Genomic DNA, 16,565 nt, shown 5'->3' on the forward strand with positions numbered 1-16,565 from the left:
AGATCACTGATTGATATCGGAATAATGTAGCATGGATTGAAAATGAGATATTTTCGTAAATCTAATATTTCACACACAAAATGGTAATTTTTCACAATTATGGAAGCTGTTTTATTTATGCAAATGCTTTATGTATTCAGGTATGTTAGATTCGTGCATTAGAATACTAAAAATTCTCAACTACAGTTCTTTCAGGGACACCCTGTAGAGTCTGACGTCTTATGTATTTTTTCTGCCAGTGATACATGTATACAAGAACGCATCCCATACTGGTTATTTTTCATTCCATACTATAGTATTATACTAGCATGAAAGTTCATCTGTGTTGGTAGACTTCATAATTGTAAATTTAAACTTATGATCTCAACACAAAATTAAGACGTACCTCAAATTTTCTGTCACAACTTTGACCTTCATCTGGAGACTGGCAATCCAAGTGTCCAAAAGGTCACTGATCCCAAACTTGGGTTGCCAGTCTCAGATGAAGGTCAAAGTTGTGACCGAAAATTTGAGGTACGCCTCTTAATTTTGTGTTGAGATCATAAGTTTAAATTTACAATTATATAGTATTATACATGAAAAGTATCTTTACACTTGGAGAAGAACCCGTCATTCTAAAATTAAAAAAATATTTGGTCAACTTATTTTTTCAATAAATGCAATATCCTATCCAGTTCATTTTGATACCTCATGGATCTACTGTGACTTAGTTATGCAGGCAAAATTATAAGAATTTGAATGATGAAGGTCATATTTTAAAAGTGACAAAGTGGTCTATTCAAACATCCACAAACTAGACTTACTGTCTCATCTCAAGGTAAGAGTAATGCCATGTCTGCCGCTACAAAATCTAACATGGCATTACTCTCAACTTGAGACCAGACACAGTATAGGTGGATAGCTCCAAAATCCCTCAGACTAGCCCTGATCAGGTCAGCCCTAAAATGGTAAAATAGGAGTATCTTAAATTTACTTTACTATTACTAACATCTTACTTCCTGATGCCATAACTTTGCTCAACTTTCTTCAATGATCCTCTCATAATAAAAGGATGTAACTTGTAAAGCCAATAAGATGAACATGCTTTCTGTAACCAAAGTATGTGCCATACAGTTAACCAACATATGGTAGAAGAATGTTATTGAACCTTTTTCCTTGTGTGAGTCAAAAGAAAAGTTAACCTCAGCCATGGCAAAAGGAATTAAATTGTTAGTGATGCAACTAGAGGAGATGCCCATTAACCACATTAGGGTTGTGGTGTATATTTTTTGAGGATGACAGTGTAGTAGTTGTCAATCTGTGTTTTAATAATATTATTGATTTTATGATTGTATTGAAGACCATCTCACCATTTGTGTTGGTGAGAAAAAAGCAAGACGGCTTCAAAAGATATACCCTAGTAGACCATCCCTGTGTTGAAAATCTATGATTACATTATGATGGTGGAAAACACACACAAAATGGGTTACTTCAGTTGAAATCCATACACTCCCTATGGAATATATGACTTTAATCTCCCACACAGGGAGTGTATATTTCAAATAGAACTATTGCGATAAAAAAATGAAATTCACACTCCCTGTGCAGAAGATTAAGGTCATGTATGGATTTTAACTGGATTAGCCCAATTAGTCCAGTTGAAATCTACCCCCCATGGAAGACACAACCTTAATCTCCCACAAAGAGAGTGTGCATTTCAATTGGAGTCACCTGAATGACTCCACTTGAAATTTAAACCTCTAATGGAGACTAAGGTCATGTCAGAGGGTGTATGGATTTCAAATAGAGTAGCCCAATACAGAGATATACTGGCCCTATCAAATAAAAGACTTGAGTGAAAGACATAACATTGTTTTCATCTTCAATAGATGCTGTCAATTATCACAGTACCTGTGCAGCTGGTTCCTGTGAGTGATAAAACTTTCATCAGATGTCTATAACTTCATCAGGACTGATGAAGTCATAGACGCATCTGACGAAAGCTTGACCACATACACATTGACCAGCTGCACAGGTACTGTGATAACCCGACTGTGTACTCGTAGAAATACCTTAACTTATTATGAATTCCCAATGAGAAAGCCTATCTACTTACAAATAATACTACCATTAATATCTTTTGTTTCAGTAAGCCTACCCACCACACAAAACAAAACAAAATCAGTTACCAAATTATGAAGTCACATTACAATCTTAGTAAAACAATGCACAATATAATGTGATACCTTTATAATCTCTAAAAAGCACAAACAAAAGCCATATGCTAAACTATCCCAGTTGATAAAATCTAGCCTATATACTTGACTAAGCACCATCCAACTTAGTATAAAAACCAACACAAAACAAACTAAATACGATTGTGAAGATTATCGTTCATCCAGGAAATAATAACTATGAATTTAAGATTACAATCTGATTTACTGAACTTACTTTTTTACGAGTGGAAATATTTCACATCCTATCCTCGTACATCCGGGATAGGATGTGAAATATTGCCACTTGTAAAAAAGTAAAATAGATCAGGTTGTAATCACAAATTCATGAAACAAAACTAAAGTTCAAAATGTGTAAATCAAACTTGCACAATAAATACTGCCCCTATATACAATATATGCAAAACAAAGTGAACAAAATATGCCATAGTCAAAAGTGAAAGTCAAAGAACAAATCACAAAGAGAAAACAAAAGAGTATCATAGCTCTAAAAATTTTAAGCAAAATCACAAAAATATGTATTTTCAAGCCAAATTTTGATCAAAATTTGAATGAAAAATTATTTTAAAATGACAGGATTTTTATATGGTAAACAATCAACAAATTTATGAAAATTTAAAAACAAAATCTTGTTCAGGCAGGTCTTCCTGTAGGGAGACCATACATTCACATCAATGGAATTTCCTGAATAAATAATGAATAAATAATGAATAAATAATACTAAATAAATTAGCAGACAGATCAGAACCATATGTTTCATAAAATACTGATGCATAAAAAACCTTTAAAAAGGCAGAAATATAAAATGTTTTATTGTCACTGCCTGCTGATAAAAAGCTAAAATATTTTACTGTCGCTATATAAAGAATTCATAATCCGGTTAAAGATAAAAAATGATAAAAGTTAAATTCAGTGACGAGAAAAAGTTGATTATATAGAAAAATTGTGAGACACACGTAAGAGGAGAAAAGTGAGAACAAATTATTGAGACAATCCACTGATATCATCTATAATAAAGGTGACCGCTTATTTTTACCTTGGAGGTATAGAGACCCTGTATAAAGGATCAGAAACATTGAAGGAAAAAAAAAAAATACGGAAAAAAATAAATCAACTTGATGCTTTACAGATAAATAATATATCTAGAATATTCTTTACATCTATTTATGGTTATTTTGGGGTCGGTTCAGCATTGGTCAAATTTAGGAGTAGCTAATATATATATTGCTGATCGGCAAAAGTACACTTGCGCTATGCATGTTGTGAAAGAAATGTAGCTCAAAGATTTTGAGCCTTTTTCTATTCTAACGTAATTTTGTGCCTGGGTACCCTATGTCATTTACCGGGCTAGTACACGCACGTATCTATACACCAGGGATCAAAGTGGAATGCAAAATTTGGATTTTCTCCAAAGACTGAAAGAGTACTGTGAGTATCATTGATATTTATGAAAATATATAACTAGAAAATCCTTCCTGTAATCAACAGCTTTTAATCATACTATTTGACATCCCAGGAATTGAACCCTGACCTCTTGTAATTGGATTTTGTGGCCGAGGACCAAGTTCAGAACTCATTGGTGCCTTTGAACTTTTCACACAAAGTTTGAACAGGGAATTGCTTATATTAGAGAACCAAGCCAAAATATATTAAATAATGACTTTTTGGTATCCAGCAGCTGGTTTTTGTAACCGGCTATCACAATTTTCGAGCGGGACTTGATTCCCAGGTATTTACTCCCAGCCTAAGCATAGCCTGAGTGGACTTTTGCTGATTATCAATATACCATATTGGGAGTAGAGTTATGGATTGCATGCAATACCGTAAAAAACTAGATAGTTAGCATGAATGTGTTTACTATCAAGCAGATTTGAAAGCATGAAATTGTGCCAAAGTCCGGCGCTTTACCAACCGAGCTAATGGGATTGAGACACACATTTGCAGGTTTACTTGTTCATATATGTGTATCGATGATTTGCTCAAAACCATTTACACTTTTGTGGATGGGGCTCTTCATGTTTGCATGATTAAAAGCGCTTGATAGAGGCACATATGCTAACTATCGAGTTTTTACGGTAGATGAGAAAGTTCATGTACAATTTCTACTCCATCAGTTACATCTTGGAATTGTTGGCATGCATGTACTAATCATTCCAGTCACTAACTACTTGTTATAACCCTACTTTTAGACTATAGCTTGTTGTAGATCACAATTGGCTTCAACTATAGCTTATAGAACATATTGTATTCTCTTCAAGAGCATTCTTTTTATTTTTTAATATATAGATTGTCTTTTATCAATTTCATCTTCGTACAGCATCCAGCATGCTGTTATATCAAGCCTGTTAAATTGGGCCAAAAATGTCAACATATACCCCAAATCATAAAAATTTGTCAAAAATCAATTATAGAGGGGCTGAAGGTTTGCTTTAACCAGAATGAAGATTTCAATTGAAAAGGCCTGCATTTGGAATATCTGCACCCCCTACAAGCCCTACAGGCCTGTACAGGCCTGTACAGTTGTACACTTTACATTTAGTTTTTGGAACATTATGAAAGATGTATCATACTTTACCTTTGTTAACATTCTTGTTTGTGAGTAGTGATTGGTAACCTGTTGTGTTGGGATCAGGTCTGTAAACAACATCAAGACAGGAAATCAAAATCAAAATTAGTTAAACTATTGATTATGATCTAAACTGAACTTAACTTATATACCCAGCTATCACAATTACATTAAAATGTCAAGTTATATAAAGATCATAAATACGTTTTTAAAACCTAATTGTAAAATATTTTGGGCAAACATTTTTGCAAAAGTCTAGAACCCATGACACAGAATGCAGCACACTTACAACAAATTAACCTAGCTTGGAGTAAAACTGGTCAAATTGTAAACTAGACATCAATACCAAAACAATGGTACATAATCCATCTCAATACCTTGCTGGGTTACAAAGTTGCAGTAAAAAATAAATTCAGGAGGCATGAAAAATCAATATTCCCTATACTTTAACACATGCCTCAACCGTAGGCACCTCAACCGTAGGCACCTCCACCCCTGACTCTGCATCGTTTGAATTGCAATATCTCAAAAAGTATATACAGTGTGAAGTTTTTACTTTCCACAATTTTAGCTAGATAAATTAGCAACAAAATGAGACCAAAACTAGCTCAGTACCCCTCTCCATTCTTGAGATCTGGGACAAAACGTCCCGAATAAAATGAAAAAATGTAACGCCTCCACCTTTTCCTATACCCCAATTCATGACGCACGACCTTATCAGAAGCATTAGTTATCCAAACATAACATTAGTTTGATAACATTAGTTATCAAATGCATAGCAGAAACATTAGTTATCAAAACAAACAAAAAAGTCGGCCGAAAATGTGATAAAAAAAAAGAAAATGCATTTCTCAAATGGCAAACATCAACAAAAAAACCCTGCATAGCACATGCTTCCAGACCAAATGTTTCCAAGACAAACCTTTTTTTAAATTTTGGCCATATTGCAAATTTCATATTAGACAAAGGTTTGAAATTATTTTACATTCAGTCTTTCCCTCTCTCCCGCTCTCTGTCTGTTTCTCTCTCTCTCCCTCTCTCAAAACTCTCAACACACACTTATATTATGTATAACCACAGGCAAGAGTGGGGATACAACACATCATCTTATGGCAGACTTTAGAGTTTTATTTTACTAGTATTTAGTGCAGACTGCTCTACACTCCAAACTTTGGACAATGCGCTTTTCTGCTATTTTCAAGCATGAGCACGTTCACACGGCAAAGCAGCAACAATTACGATACAAACTAGCTGGAGTAGTTGGAGTATCATTGGGTATCAGAGAGTATGGAACTGTTGCTAGGGGGACTGCTCTATAATCCGACGCTTCTATAATCCGAAGGTTCTTTAGTCCGAAGGTTCGCTAGTCCTAACATGTGTTCATAGCATTCGCTAGTCCGAATTTTAAAAGAGGTTCTTTAGTCCGAAAAAAAATTAAAAAGAGGTTCTTTATTCCGACGCTTCTTTATTTCGAAGGTTCTATAGTCCGAATTTAAAAAAAGGTTCCCTAATCCGAATCTTAAAAGAGGTCCTTTAATCCGAAGTTTAAAAATGGTTCTCTAGTCCGAATATGAAAATAGGCTCTATAGTCCGAATTTTAAAAAGGGTTCTATAGTCCGAATATGGAAATAGGCTCTATAGTCCGAATTTTAAAAAGCTTCTATAGTCCGAAATTGCAAAAGCGGTTCTATAGTCCGAAACGAATACCGTGTTCTTTAGTCCGAATTGGTAAACGGGTTCTATAGTCCGAATTTTATTTTCATCATTTGTTTCAGTGTCAAATCATCAATTGTTAAATACATATCCGATGAAGTTCAACATGGTTGCTTTTTCTGGATATTTTCCGTAGCATACATTGACGTTTATCTTTATTCTGATGGTATTTTCATCATTTTTATCTGTTATTCATTCCGTTATAATATTATATACTAGCAATAGACTCAACACTCTACGGTGCATTTGAGCTCTAGTTTTAATAGCGCTATCCTGCGATGCATGTAAATGCTGCGGCTTTTGTCTAAAACAAATTTGTTTACAGAATAGTATGATTTTATCTTGCGACTTGAAGGGGGTGGAAAATATCCTGGCTGGCTTTTATCAGGGATGCGGCGGGTAACATGCATGCAATTGGCAGTGATGGCGGCTGGCCCTGGGATTGCTTGTCCCTTTTTTGTGTTCGTTTTCATTCTGTCTTTCATTGTTTTTTCTTTAATTCATTTGTTCATTGTTTCATTCTTGATTTCGTTCAATATTTTTTCATTCCCTTTCCCATTTTGTTTGTTTGTTCTGTATTCAAAATGTAGTATACGTTAATGTTATAAAAAATCTAACTATAGAACCTTTTACCAATTCGGACTAAAGAACACGGTATCCGTTTGGACTATAGAACCGTTTTGCAATTTCGGACTATAGAACCCTTTTTAAAATTCGACTATAGATCTTATTTTCATATTCGACTATGGAACCCTTTTAAAATTCGGACTATAGAGCCTATTTTCATATTCGGACTAGAGAACCGTTTTTAAAATTCAATTAAAGAACCTCTTTTAATATTCGGATTAGGGAACCTTTTTAAAATTCGGACTATAGAACCTTCAAATAAAGAAGCGTCGAATAAAGAACCTTCGTAATAAAGAACCGTCGGATTAAATAACCTTCGGACTAAAGAACCGTCGGAATAAAGAACCTTCGGACTATAGAGCTTCCACCGTTGCTAGCATGGACATAAATGCATGTGTTGCTAAGCTCTCTGTTATATGGTGATTTCTCATATTTGTGTCCTCAACTGATGGAAATTGCAAAAAAATATACACCCACACCCACCAAACTCATTATACAAATTTAGCATAGTATAATATACTAAATCAAGTATAATAATATGATGCCTAGAATGACAAATGCTCTATGTTGGCAAAGAAAATAATAATCATGAAGTTGTCATGACAACTCTAATGTAAACTTGTCTGACATGCTGGTAGTCATTAGGTAGCAACAATATCACAGTTAATACCAGGGTGTTTATGTGAATGGATCTTGGAAAATAAGTGGTTTGAGCCTAGCAACAATCCATTTCAAAATATAGCTAGAGTATTCTCTTGTTTCCGGAAACATGAAAATATTCATATCTGAGAGTAATTTTACTTGGATGGAATTTTCAGTATATTTCACCAACTTAAATTTGACATAAATCTTTTAAAATGAAAAAAAAAATGATTTGACATTATCCAGACTCATTTTGCTTTATCACATCATTTATGTTAAATACAAACTCATTATTAAGATTAATCATTGATTGGTTGAAGTATGAACTTTGTAACATATGCTCAAATATCCATTAAGATTCACTCAATCAATCTATATGATTTTTCCCCAAATGATAAACACTTTTGGCACATTTTATGACACAGGATATCTTTCCACTCTGTTTATAATTGTTTTAACCCCAAACTAAGTTAAATCTTTATTTCCCAAATTCTTAAAAATACATCAAGTAAACTTGCAACTCCCCCTGGCAAAAAAAAAGAAGAAAAAAAAATGTAAAAAAAAGTGAGAGGGTGTGGAAAAACAACCTCTGGCCCTGCTACCACCACAATCTCTGGATATTGCAAAAAGAGAAATAAAATATGAAAATCAGCTACTTTATTAGCACATTTATGCAGAAAATATAAACCGGTTTAGAATTTCTGGTTCTGCTAACCCCTACCAAGTTATGTCACGGTACCCTATATGGATCTCCAGGTATCGGAAATAAACCTAACCAAAATGGAACACACACCCACTCCATACATACACACACATAGAAGGAAAACACCAGTGCATAATTCCCCTTTATAAAGCTTGTTTGGCTTATAATTGGCAAAAATTAATCGTTTTTTACTGCACACTGCAATAAAGTCCAAACTTTCGATTATTCAAATTCACATAAGCACGCATCAGTCACACATGCAAAGCGTGCACAACATTCTATATCAATACAAAATGTTATAAGCCTCATTTTTCCACCAATTATAAGCGAACAAACTTTAGCTACAGCCAAGAGTAAAATAGCAACCACACCACTCTTCGCCATACATACATTCTCCCAGCCACATTTCCCTAACAAAATATGAAATTTAAAAAAATTAATGAAATTTATTTTGTCAGAGGCGCCGGCGGGGTTCGAACCCACGCTGCACTCAGCCGCTATAATGTACTCCTTTACGATATTGACATAACACCAGCGCCTTAGACCGCTCGGCTATCAGGCTTGATGGTGTCATGATGAAAATTTTAAAATATAATCGCAACTTCATTATTTCAACATACCAAGTGACAAGCAAAGACAGAAAACGTAACATATTTTGGAATTTTATTTGTTTTAAAACATTAATGTGTATTAATAGCGCTCAATTGTTGATAACTACGTGTTTTATAAATGAGGCTATACACGCACAATAGTCGGGACAATATCGATTTTGATTCACACGTGCGCTACGGAACTCGCCGTATACTAAAAGCATAGATTATCAATGTGGCGTGGCCTACCATTTTTCTTGTAGCTTCTTTGATACACGTCGATGTTTTCATCAATTATACAATTAACCCACATTAGACCCATAATTTTATTTCATATAAATAAAGATTACCATAAAAACGAAACAGTAATCATTTGTTGGGTCTAATGTCATTTATACATGGAATTTTCAACGTTTTTTCTATCGCCATTCTCGCTCAATTAAAAGAATATTTTGGCGTGTATATAATTGAAATAAAATTCTCTGCCTCATGAACGACATCAAATGTGCCACAATTGGGTATCACGAATCGTTATATATGATGTGCAGTTAATATTCATATTTTCTTTTATACAGAGGATGCTTCAGTTTTGATAGGAAAAATATTTTCTTGAAAACCCTCTCACTCGGTTATTTTAAAAAGGTAACCACGCTTCCTAGAATGTGCAATAAATTAGCATTAAAATTTTTCTTATTCTAACAGCAAGCGTTTCTAGAATGCATTATGGCGAAATGTGGTGTAAATAGCAACCATTTCAAGCATTAAATAATAAAGCTACCTGAATTGCAGACACATTGTAACATTAAGTATACTTGTTATTATCATTGGCTAGCAGAAAGCAGCATAGAGATGATGAGAAGAGAAGAGAAGAGAAGAGTCTTTACATCTGCAGCTACAGTGAAGCAGTTCCACTTGTTAGAGCAACTCCATTTCTTGCTTTTTTTCTATTTCTTGTTTTTAGAACTTACTTGAAGCAGTTTTCATTGTAAATAGCATGCCATATTCTACGTGGTGACAGTCCTTTATACCCTGTATATCTTTCTGGATTTAACAACAGGTCTACATGCGCCATCCTGTTCGATTGCTCATCTGAAACAAAATGCATATCTATTTTATTAGTTTTGCTTTTTTAGAAATTTCTAAGAATAGAACTTACTTGAAGCAGTTTTCATTGTAAATAGTGCTCCATATTCGATTTGTTGATGGTCCTTTATACCCTGTATACCTTTCTGGGTTTAACAACAAGTCTACATATGCCATCTCGTTTGATTGCTCATCTGAAAAAAAATGCATATCTTTTCTTTTTAGTTTTGTTTAGTAGCATTTTCTAAAAACAGAAAGACAATTTGGTGATGAACAAATCTGAGCATTCTATGTGGGGATGGTGATGCCAATGTGACATTGATATGCAGCCAAAACCCTTTAACCAGGTATGCTAGGGATTTCAGCAATAAAAACACACTTGGTTACTCTGCAAGTTGATGATAATAGTAACTCAGTTTTCAAACTTGTCATGTCAATCATGTCACATTATTCATACCCTACATACTACAACTTGTTAAACACACACTCAAGCTACTAGCGGTAATGAGATACAGGCATATCTAAGGTGCAACAAAACATGAAGAATCAACAAAATCTTTTCACACAGACTAGATTTGCAATTCAAAATGTTGTTCATTTTACTGCGTGAGAGTGTTTGCAGAAAAGAAATGTACCATTCACTTAAGTTTATAAAATGAAAATAAAACCTACTAAGTTAAAACTACATGTATACCTGTGGTAGACTTCATACAGATTTATGATACACTGTATGTCATTAAACACATTGTAAGTCTAAAATACAACATAACTCTTCATGTACAATTAATATGCTAGAGAACTACTGCCTTTCTGACATCAATTCTAATTGGCTAACTGTGTGATACATATACACATCTGAGTGACCAATTAAAATACAGATTCTAGATATTTATGCTCAATTCTCTTCCACCCTACCTACTTTCTTACTGAGTTGCTGATTGGCTCAATAAAGCATAAAAGTCTTCTCGTAGCCAATCAGCTGGTAGTACTCTTGAGGTTAAGATCGGTTTGGACTTATGATGAGTTATAGCATTTACGATGCATCATAAATTCTTAAGTGAAACCTAGTCCTGTAAAGGTTTCAGCATATAATGGCAAGTGTATGTACTATGAGTAAGGAATAGCCTTTGTTGAAATGGATGATGACACTTATGCTCTAAGACAACAAGCACATCTAATGATAGTTCAGAGAAAGCCGAGGGGCTTTTAACTCTTTATTGCTTTCACGTTGGCCACAGTTACTGCAAGGAGTCATTAATATCATTTATCTGTCAAAAAACATGCATCAAGTACATATAAAGCGAGGTAATAAGTGCATGAGCAGATCACTAAATATTGGACAAGGGAACTTACAAAATATACATTCATTTAACATATCAATTTATACACCACAAAATTATACCTTCCCATAAACAATGGGCTATTCCAGTTGAAATCCATACACCCCCTGTGGAAGACATGACCTTAATTTCCCACACAGGGAGTGAAGATTTCAAATGGAGTCACCCATTTTGAACTTAACACTCCATGTGTGGGAGATTAAGGTGGTGTCTTCCATAGGGGATGTGGATTTCAATTGAAAAAGCCCATTGTTTAACAGGACAAGTCCATTGACGAGTTTGCTCTAAATCACACTTACATGCACATGCAACCTATGATCAGAGACTGAATTCAAAACACTAGTTTGTATCTGACGTCATCTGTCAAACAAACTCGCAAATGATTTGTTTATCATTTATTGTGATGAATGAAATGAGTGTTTTTTTTCAGTAATATAGTTGCTCAAACTCCAAATAATATTTTGTGGAGGGTGACTGCCTCTTTCATCCAAAAAGCACTAATTTAGAGGCATATATTTTATTGTATCTCACCATTTTTTGTCAGGAAATAGAAAACATTTGACTTGAAATCTCCTGTTTACTATCTTGGTAATAGGAAGATTTGAATATATTTAGTTTCATGCCAATTTAGTTTGGATCAATATTGATCTCTTAAAGATGTTGATTTGATGTGTCCTAGCTTTGGATCAATATGGATCTTTTCAAGACATTGATTTGATGCGTCCTACATGACTTGTATTCTCTTATTTCCTGATGACATCAGCAATAAACAATGACCCAATAAGAAACAAGTGCCTATATCTACAAAATCTGTGTACATTTAAATATGTGACCTCACCATCTACTTGACAGAAATTGACTTGCGCATCGTCATGTTCCCTCCATGTTTCAAAAGCTGCCGCATCTTCTTGACTTATAGTGGTATCCAATTTACTGAGTTGGATTTCCTTCTGTGAGCGGGTTTCACATTTCTCATCTTGTGCATCTTTGTTCACCTCCTCTGAATACTGTAAACGGGAGGAGAGTAGATAAAAATAACAACTTGATTCATTCCAAGTATTACCTGGAAGATGCTAATAAATCACACAGATTTAGAACAGGAAATGATTTGTACTATTCCAGTATCCTAACATCTTGGGGAGGACAATCATGTAAGGTAGTGACAACATGAATGATTAAGTACATTTGACACACTTCTTTAACCATGTTTACAAGCTAACTCTACAGCAAAATTCCTGCCATACAAAAACACCTTAAATCGTGTTGTGCCCTTAATTCCTACAGAAAATACACGAGCTCCCTTATTTTTGGACACAATTTACAAATTTTTTTAATATTTTGAGAAGTAGCTTTTAACAAGTCTAATAAAATCAGAAAAAGTTAGTAATTAGCAAATGTTCCATCTGTGTTGAAGGTGACAAAATGCTGTCTACTGAAGATAGCAATATCAAAATTTATGATATCCGCTGAAGATAGCCAATATCAAAATTAATGTCTACTGAAAATATGGAATGTCAACTGAAGATAGCGATATCAAAATTTGTGCTGTCTACTGAGGATAGCCAATATTTCAATCAATGATGTGACATCTACCGAAGATATGAAATTAATGATATCTACTGAAGATAGCCAATACCAAAATCAATGATATCTACTGATAATAAAAGATATTAAATATACTGCTGTCTACTGCAGATAGTTCTACCTTTAGTTTGGTGAAGTGGTGTATTTCACTTGTCACAGTATCAAATTGAATGTGCTAACCTAGGAGCACAAGGGCCTAAAGGCACTGACATCACTGCCAAACTCTAGGTGAAATGAAGTGTAGACAATATTTATACCTAATATATCTGCTCTTGTGCTACCTTCACGTAGACAGCATCATAATACTAATCATTGCGTGTCCGTCCGTCGGCGCGCTATTTCGTTTGCGCGGTTCGCGTTCGCGCGGTGCACTATCGTGTGCTCACGGTGTGCTATCGCGGCGTATCAATGGGCGCAGAGTACAGTGCGCGTATCGGAAAGCATTACAGTGTGACTAACAGTAACAGGTGCATCTCATCGGACCAATAGGCCTATTTCTCCCGATTGATTTCATTACTTTAGTAGGCCTAATGGCCTATATCCATGTCCAGATACTAATTTTGGGTCCTCTAATGTGGTAGCAGGACAGGGCTTGGAAGAAGCGAATGATGGGTTTCCAGATTATGGGTAGGCCTACCTACATTGTAACTACCGAAGTAGGCCTAAGCATCACAGCTACAAAACAAAGAGAGTTGTTGTGTCAAGTTTGGTCTTGATCATTGAGATACGCATTTCATAGTAGTTTAATAGGTCAGGGCAGGTATATGGGTAACGGGTGTTGGGTAATTAGAAATAGGCCTATCACGAGAACCGCCCGACCCGAGAACCGCGAAATCTAGTTATATATAATGCTATCTTGTCAGTACACAGCATCTATCTTCAGTAGATAGCATTATGCATGCTATCTTCAGTAGACAGCATTATACATGCTATCTTCAGTACAGACAGCATTATGCATACTATCTTCAGTAGACAGCATTGTGCATGCTATCTTCAGTAGACAGCATTATGCTAAATGCTATCTTCAGTAGACACAATTATGCATAATGCTATCGTCAGCAGACAGCATACCGGAACAGCATTATAGATGCTATCTTCAGTAGATAGCATTATGCATATTTGCTTTTTTTTTCATTTATACTCTGATATCAAAGACTAAACTTTACAAAGGAAGAGATAGACACACAGACAAATATACAGAAAGACAGAGACGTTGAAACATGTTTGTAACTAAACTATCATTTCACTGTTTTGTCCCACTTTGGTCTGTTTTCTTTTATCATTCCTGCGTCTAGACATTTCTATATTTGATGCCATTTGCTGTCTCAGACATTAGATTTGATTTTTGTTCAAAATGCCAACAAGTAGAAATAACAGGCCATTAACAATGCTCTAGTGGAAGGTACTTCTGTTTTATCAATAACAATTGTAAAATGCTTAGATTTTATAGGCAAATGTGAAAGGACAGAAAACATGGATATTTTATTGAATATCCACTATTATTTCTGGATATATCAGCTAAATGCATTGCTTTGTTTCTGGGGAGACGGAAATTCCCAAGTGCATGTAGTGAAATGAAGCATTACTAAACTGCAAACAGGAAAAACATTGTGCATTGGGCACAAATAAACCAAACTTAAAAACAAATCAATTCTGGCGATTCACAATACGATGCACTGCCAGTGGTTGCTCTTGCTAGTCCAATTTTTGACCTTCAGGATTGACATCGCCGTTCTAGCCAACATTGGATTTTCACGCTAGTGCGATAATAATAATGTTGAAAACAGCTCCACAAAGGATTTTGTGTAATCAATAGATAGAATATGGATCTGCTATAATTGTAAATTACTTATTTAAACATACAATGACATCATGTTCCTGTCTTGTATCCATATTACGCGGGCTTTGGATGTCGACATTTTCCCATTATGCACTGCGTACTTCTCCCCCAGTTTGCTGGAGGTGCATCGTATTATGAAACAACCGAATTCCGGATCTTTTAATAAGTTTCATGTACAAATGTACTTGTAGCAAAGTGTCAAATTATTATTTTATCACAAGAATAACCACCCTGCTCAGTTCATTGAAGACATGAAAAATAAAAGCTGACATGCGCATTTTTTATGGTGTGCATTTGTCTCAGAGAAAATTGCCACTTCCACCCACCAAAATTATTGGTGCAAATATGTTTAAAAAAGTATTTGTTGAAAGAATTGCATAATTAAATTTTCAAATTAGTGAAAATATTTCATTATGATTATGTGAATGTAAGTTTTGACAGATTGGAGTATCTTAAGCTTATTTTGACTGAGTTTAAGTCAAGGGAGGTAAGCACAATCTGCATTAGACTTTAAAATCTTCCCAAGCTTTGAGACAATTTATGAAATGATGATGCTATCCAACACAAACCTTGTTCTCCCCTTTAGCCTCCTCATCTTTGAGACCACATGGCACCTCCTCCTGAAAAATACAAATATACAGAGAATAAGATATAGAACAGAAAAATGTGCAGGCAACACTGTCACATGCATACCATTTTATATAATTGTGCTGCACAACTTAGGGAACAAACCAAAAGATCGATGACGTCCTATAAACGTAACTAGTTTCGTTTCTCAGTCGACCCCCTCCATCCCTGCCAGAAACGTAATAATAAAATGTTGAAAAATTTTGACATAATAATAATAATGACACATTCTTCAGACCGATGTTTTTGTACAAACGTAATCGAGTATTTTTACCCCCTCCCCCCTAAACGAAACTAGTTTCGTTTATAGGACGTCAGCGATCATTTGGTTTGTTCCCTTAGCCAATACATTCATATATACAAATACAGAAGTTTTTGTTTTCAGCTCGGCTTTTAGCTTCTTCTAGACTCAACAATTGTACTCTTATTTGTTCACCGATATCATATTAAGAGAGATTTTCTGAGAAATACCGATGAAATGGGAAAAAGGCGGAAGATGGGGGTCACCATATTTTGGCAATTTAGTAAGTTTGGATAAGTGTTCAGAGTAATCAGGTTTAAAAAATCTGGTATGCCCCCTCCTAGGAAATATGGGACCCCCTAAAATATGCCCCTAATACATATTTCCCTGACTTGTAAAATACCGTTTTATACCATTTTTGAGCAATATTTTGGCGCCTAAGATGACCATTAATGAAAATAAATTTTTGTACACAAAATCTTTCATCCTTCCATCTTCTTGAAAAAATATAAAACAACAAATATTTATATTGGGATGTTCCATTTATTTACAGGGGAGGGGCCCATATTTCACATTTTACAACTTTTGAAAAAAACTGAAATATCCCTCTACTTTGTGACGTCATTGTAAGAGTTCCCCAATCTTTTTCAAATTGTTCATTACAGGAGAGAAGCTCTGTACATATAGGTTATTCATATAATGCAATAAAAATCATGGAGACTTCTTCACTTTTCAGAAAACACAAACATGTATTTCACCAATATATGGCATTGGTATAAGAGTGCACACCAGTAAA

At 34.8% G+C, this 16,565-nt stretch overlaps 1 protein-coding gene across 5 annotated transcripts in view; it reads right to left on the reverse strand.

Annotated features, from left to right (window-relative positions):
- Window positions 1-16,565, reverse strand: part of LOC140150972 (ERO1-like protein alpha) — a 74,564-nt gene that overhangs the window by 6,499 nt on the left and 51,500 nt on the right. For 2 of the 5 annotated variants that reach the window (XR_011858998.1, XM_072173528.1), the window contains exons 4-8: window positions 15,471-15,521; window positions 12,316-12,484; window positions 10,211-10,331; window positions 4,789-4,847; window positions 3,250-3,267 (exon numbers count right to left, since the gene is read on the reverse strand). Coding sequence is in view for 4 of the 5 variants with exons in the window: in XM_072173528.1 (XP_072029629.1) it covers window positions 3,250-3,267; window positions 4,789-4,847; window positions 10,211-10,331; window positions 12,316-12,484; window positions 15,471-15,521 (418 nt within the window). In the remaining variant the exon portion in view is untranslated. Of the gene's footprint in view, window positions 1-3,249; window positions 3,268-4,788; window positions 4,848-10,022; window positions 10,144-10,210; window positions 10,332-12,315; window positions 12,485-15,470; window positions 15,522-16,565 lie in introns of all 5 variants that reach the window. The other 3 variants (XM_072174522.1, XM_072175271.1, XM_072176065.1) reach the window with 3 other exon arrangements.

This window comes from Amphiura filiformis, chromosome 1 (genome assembly GCF_039555335.1).
Source record: "Amphiura filiformis chromosome 1, Afil_fr2py, whole genome shotgun sequence".
In the NCBI taxonomy this organism is placed as follows: Eukaryota; Metazoa; Echinodermata; class Ophiuroidea; order Amphilepidida; family Amphiuridae; genus Amphiura; species Amphiura filiformis.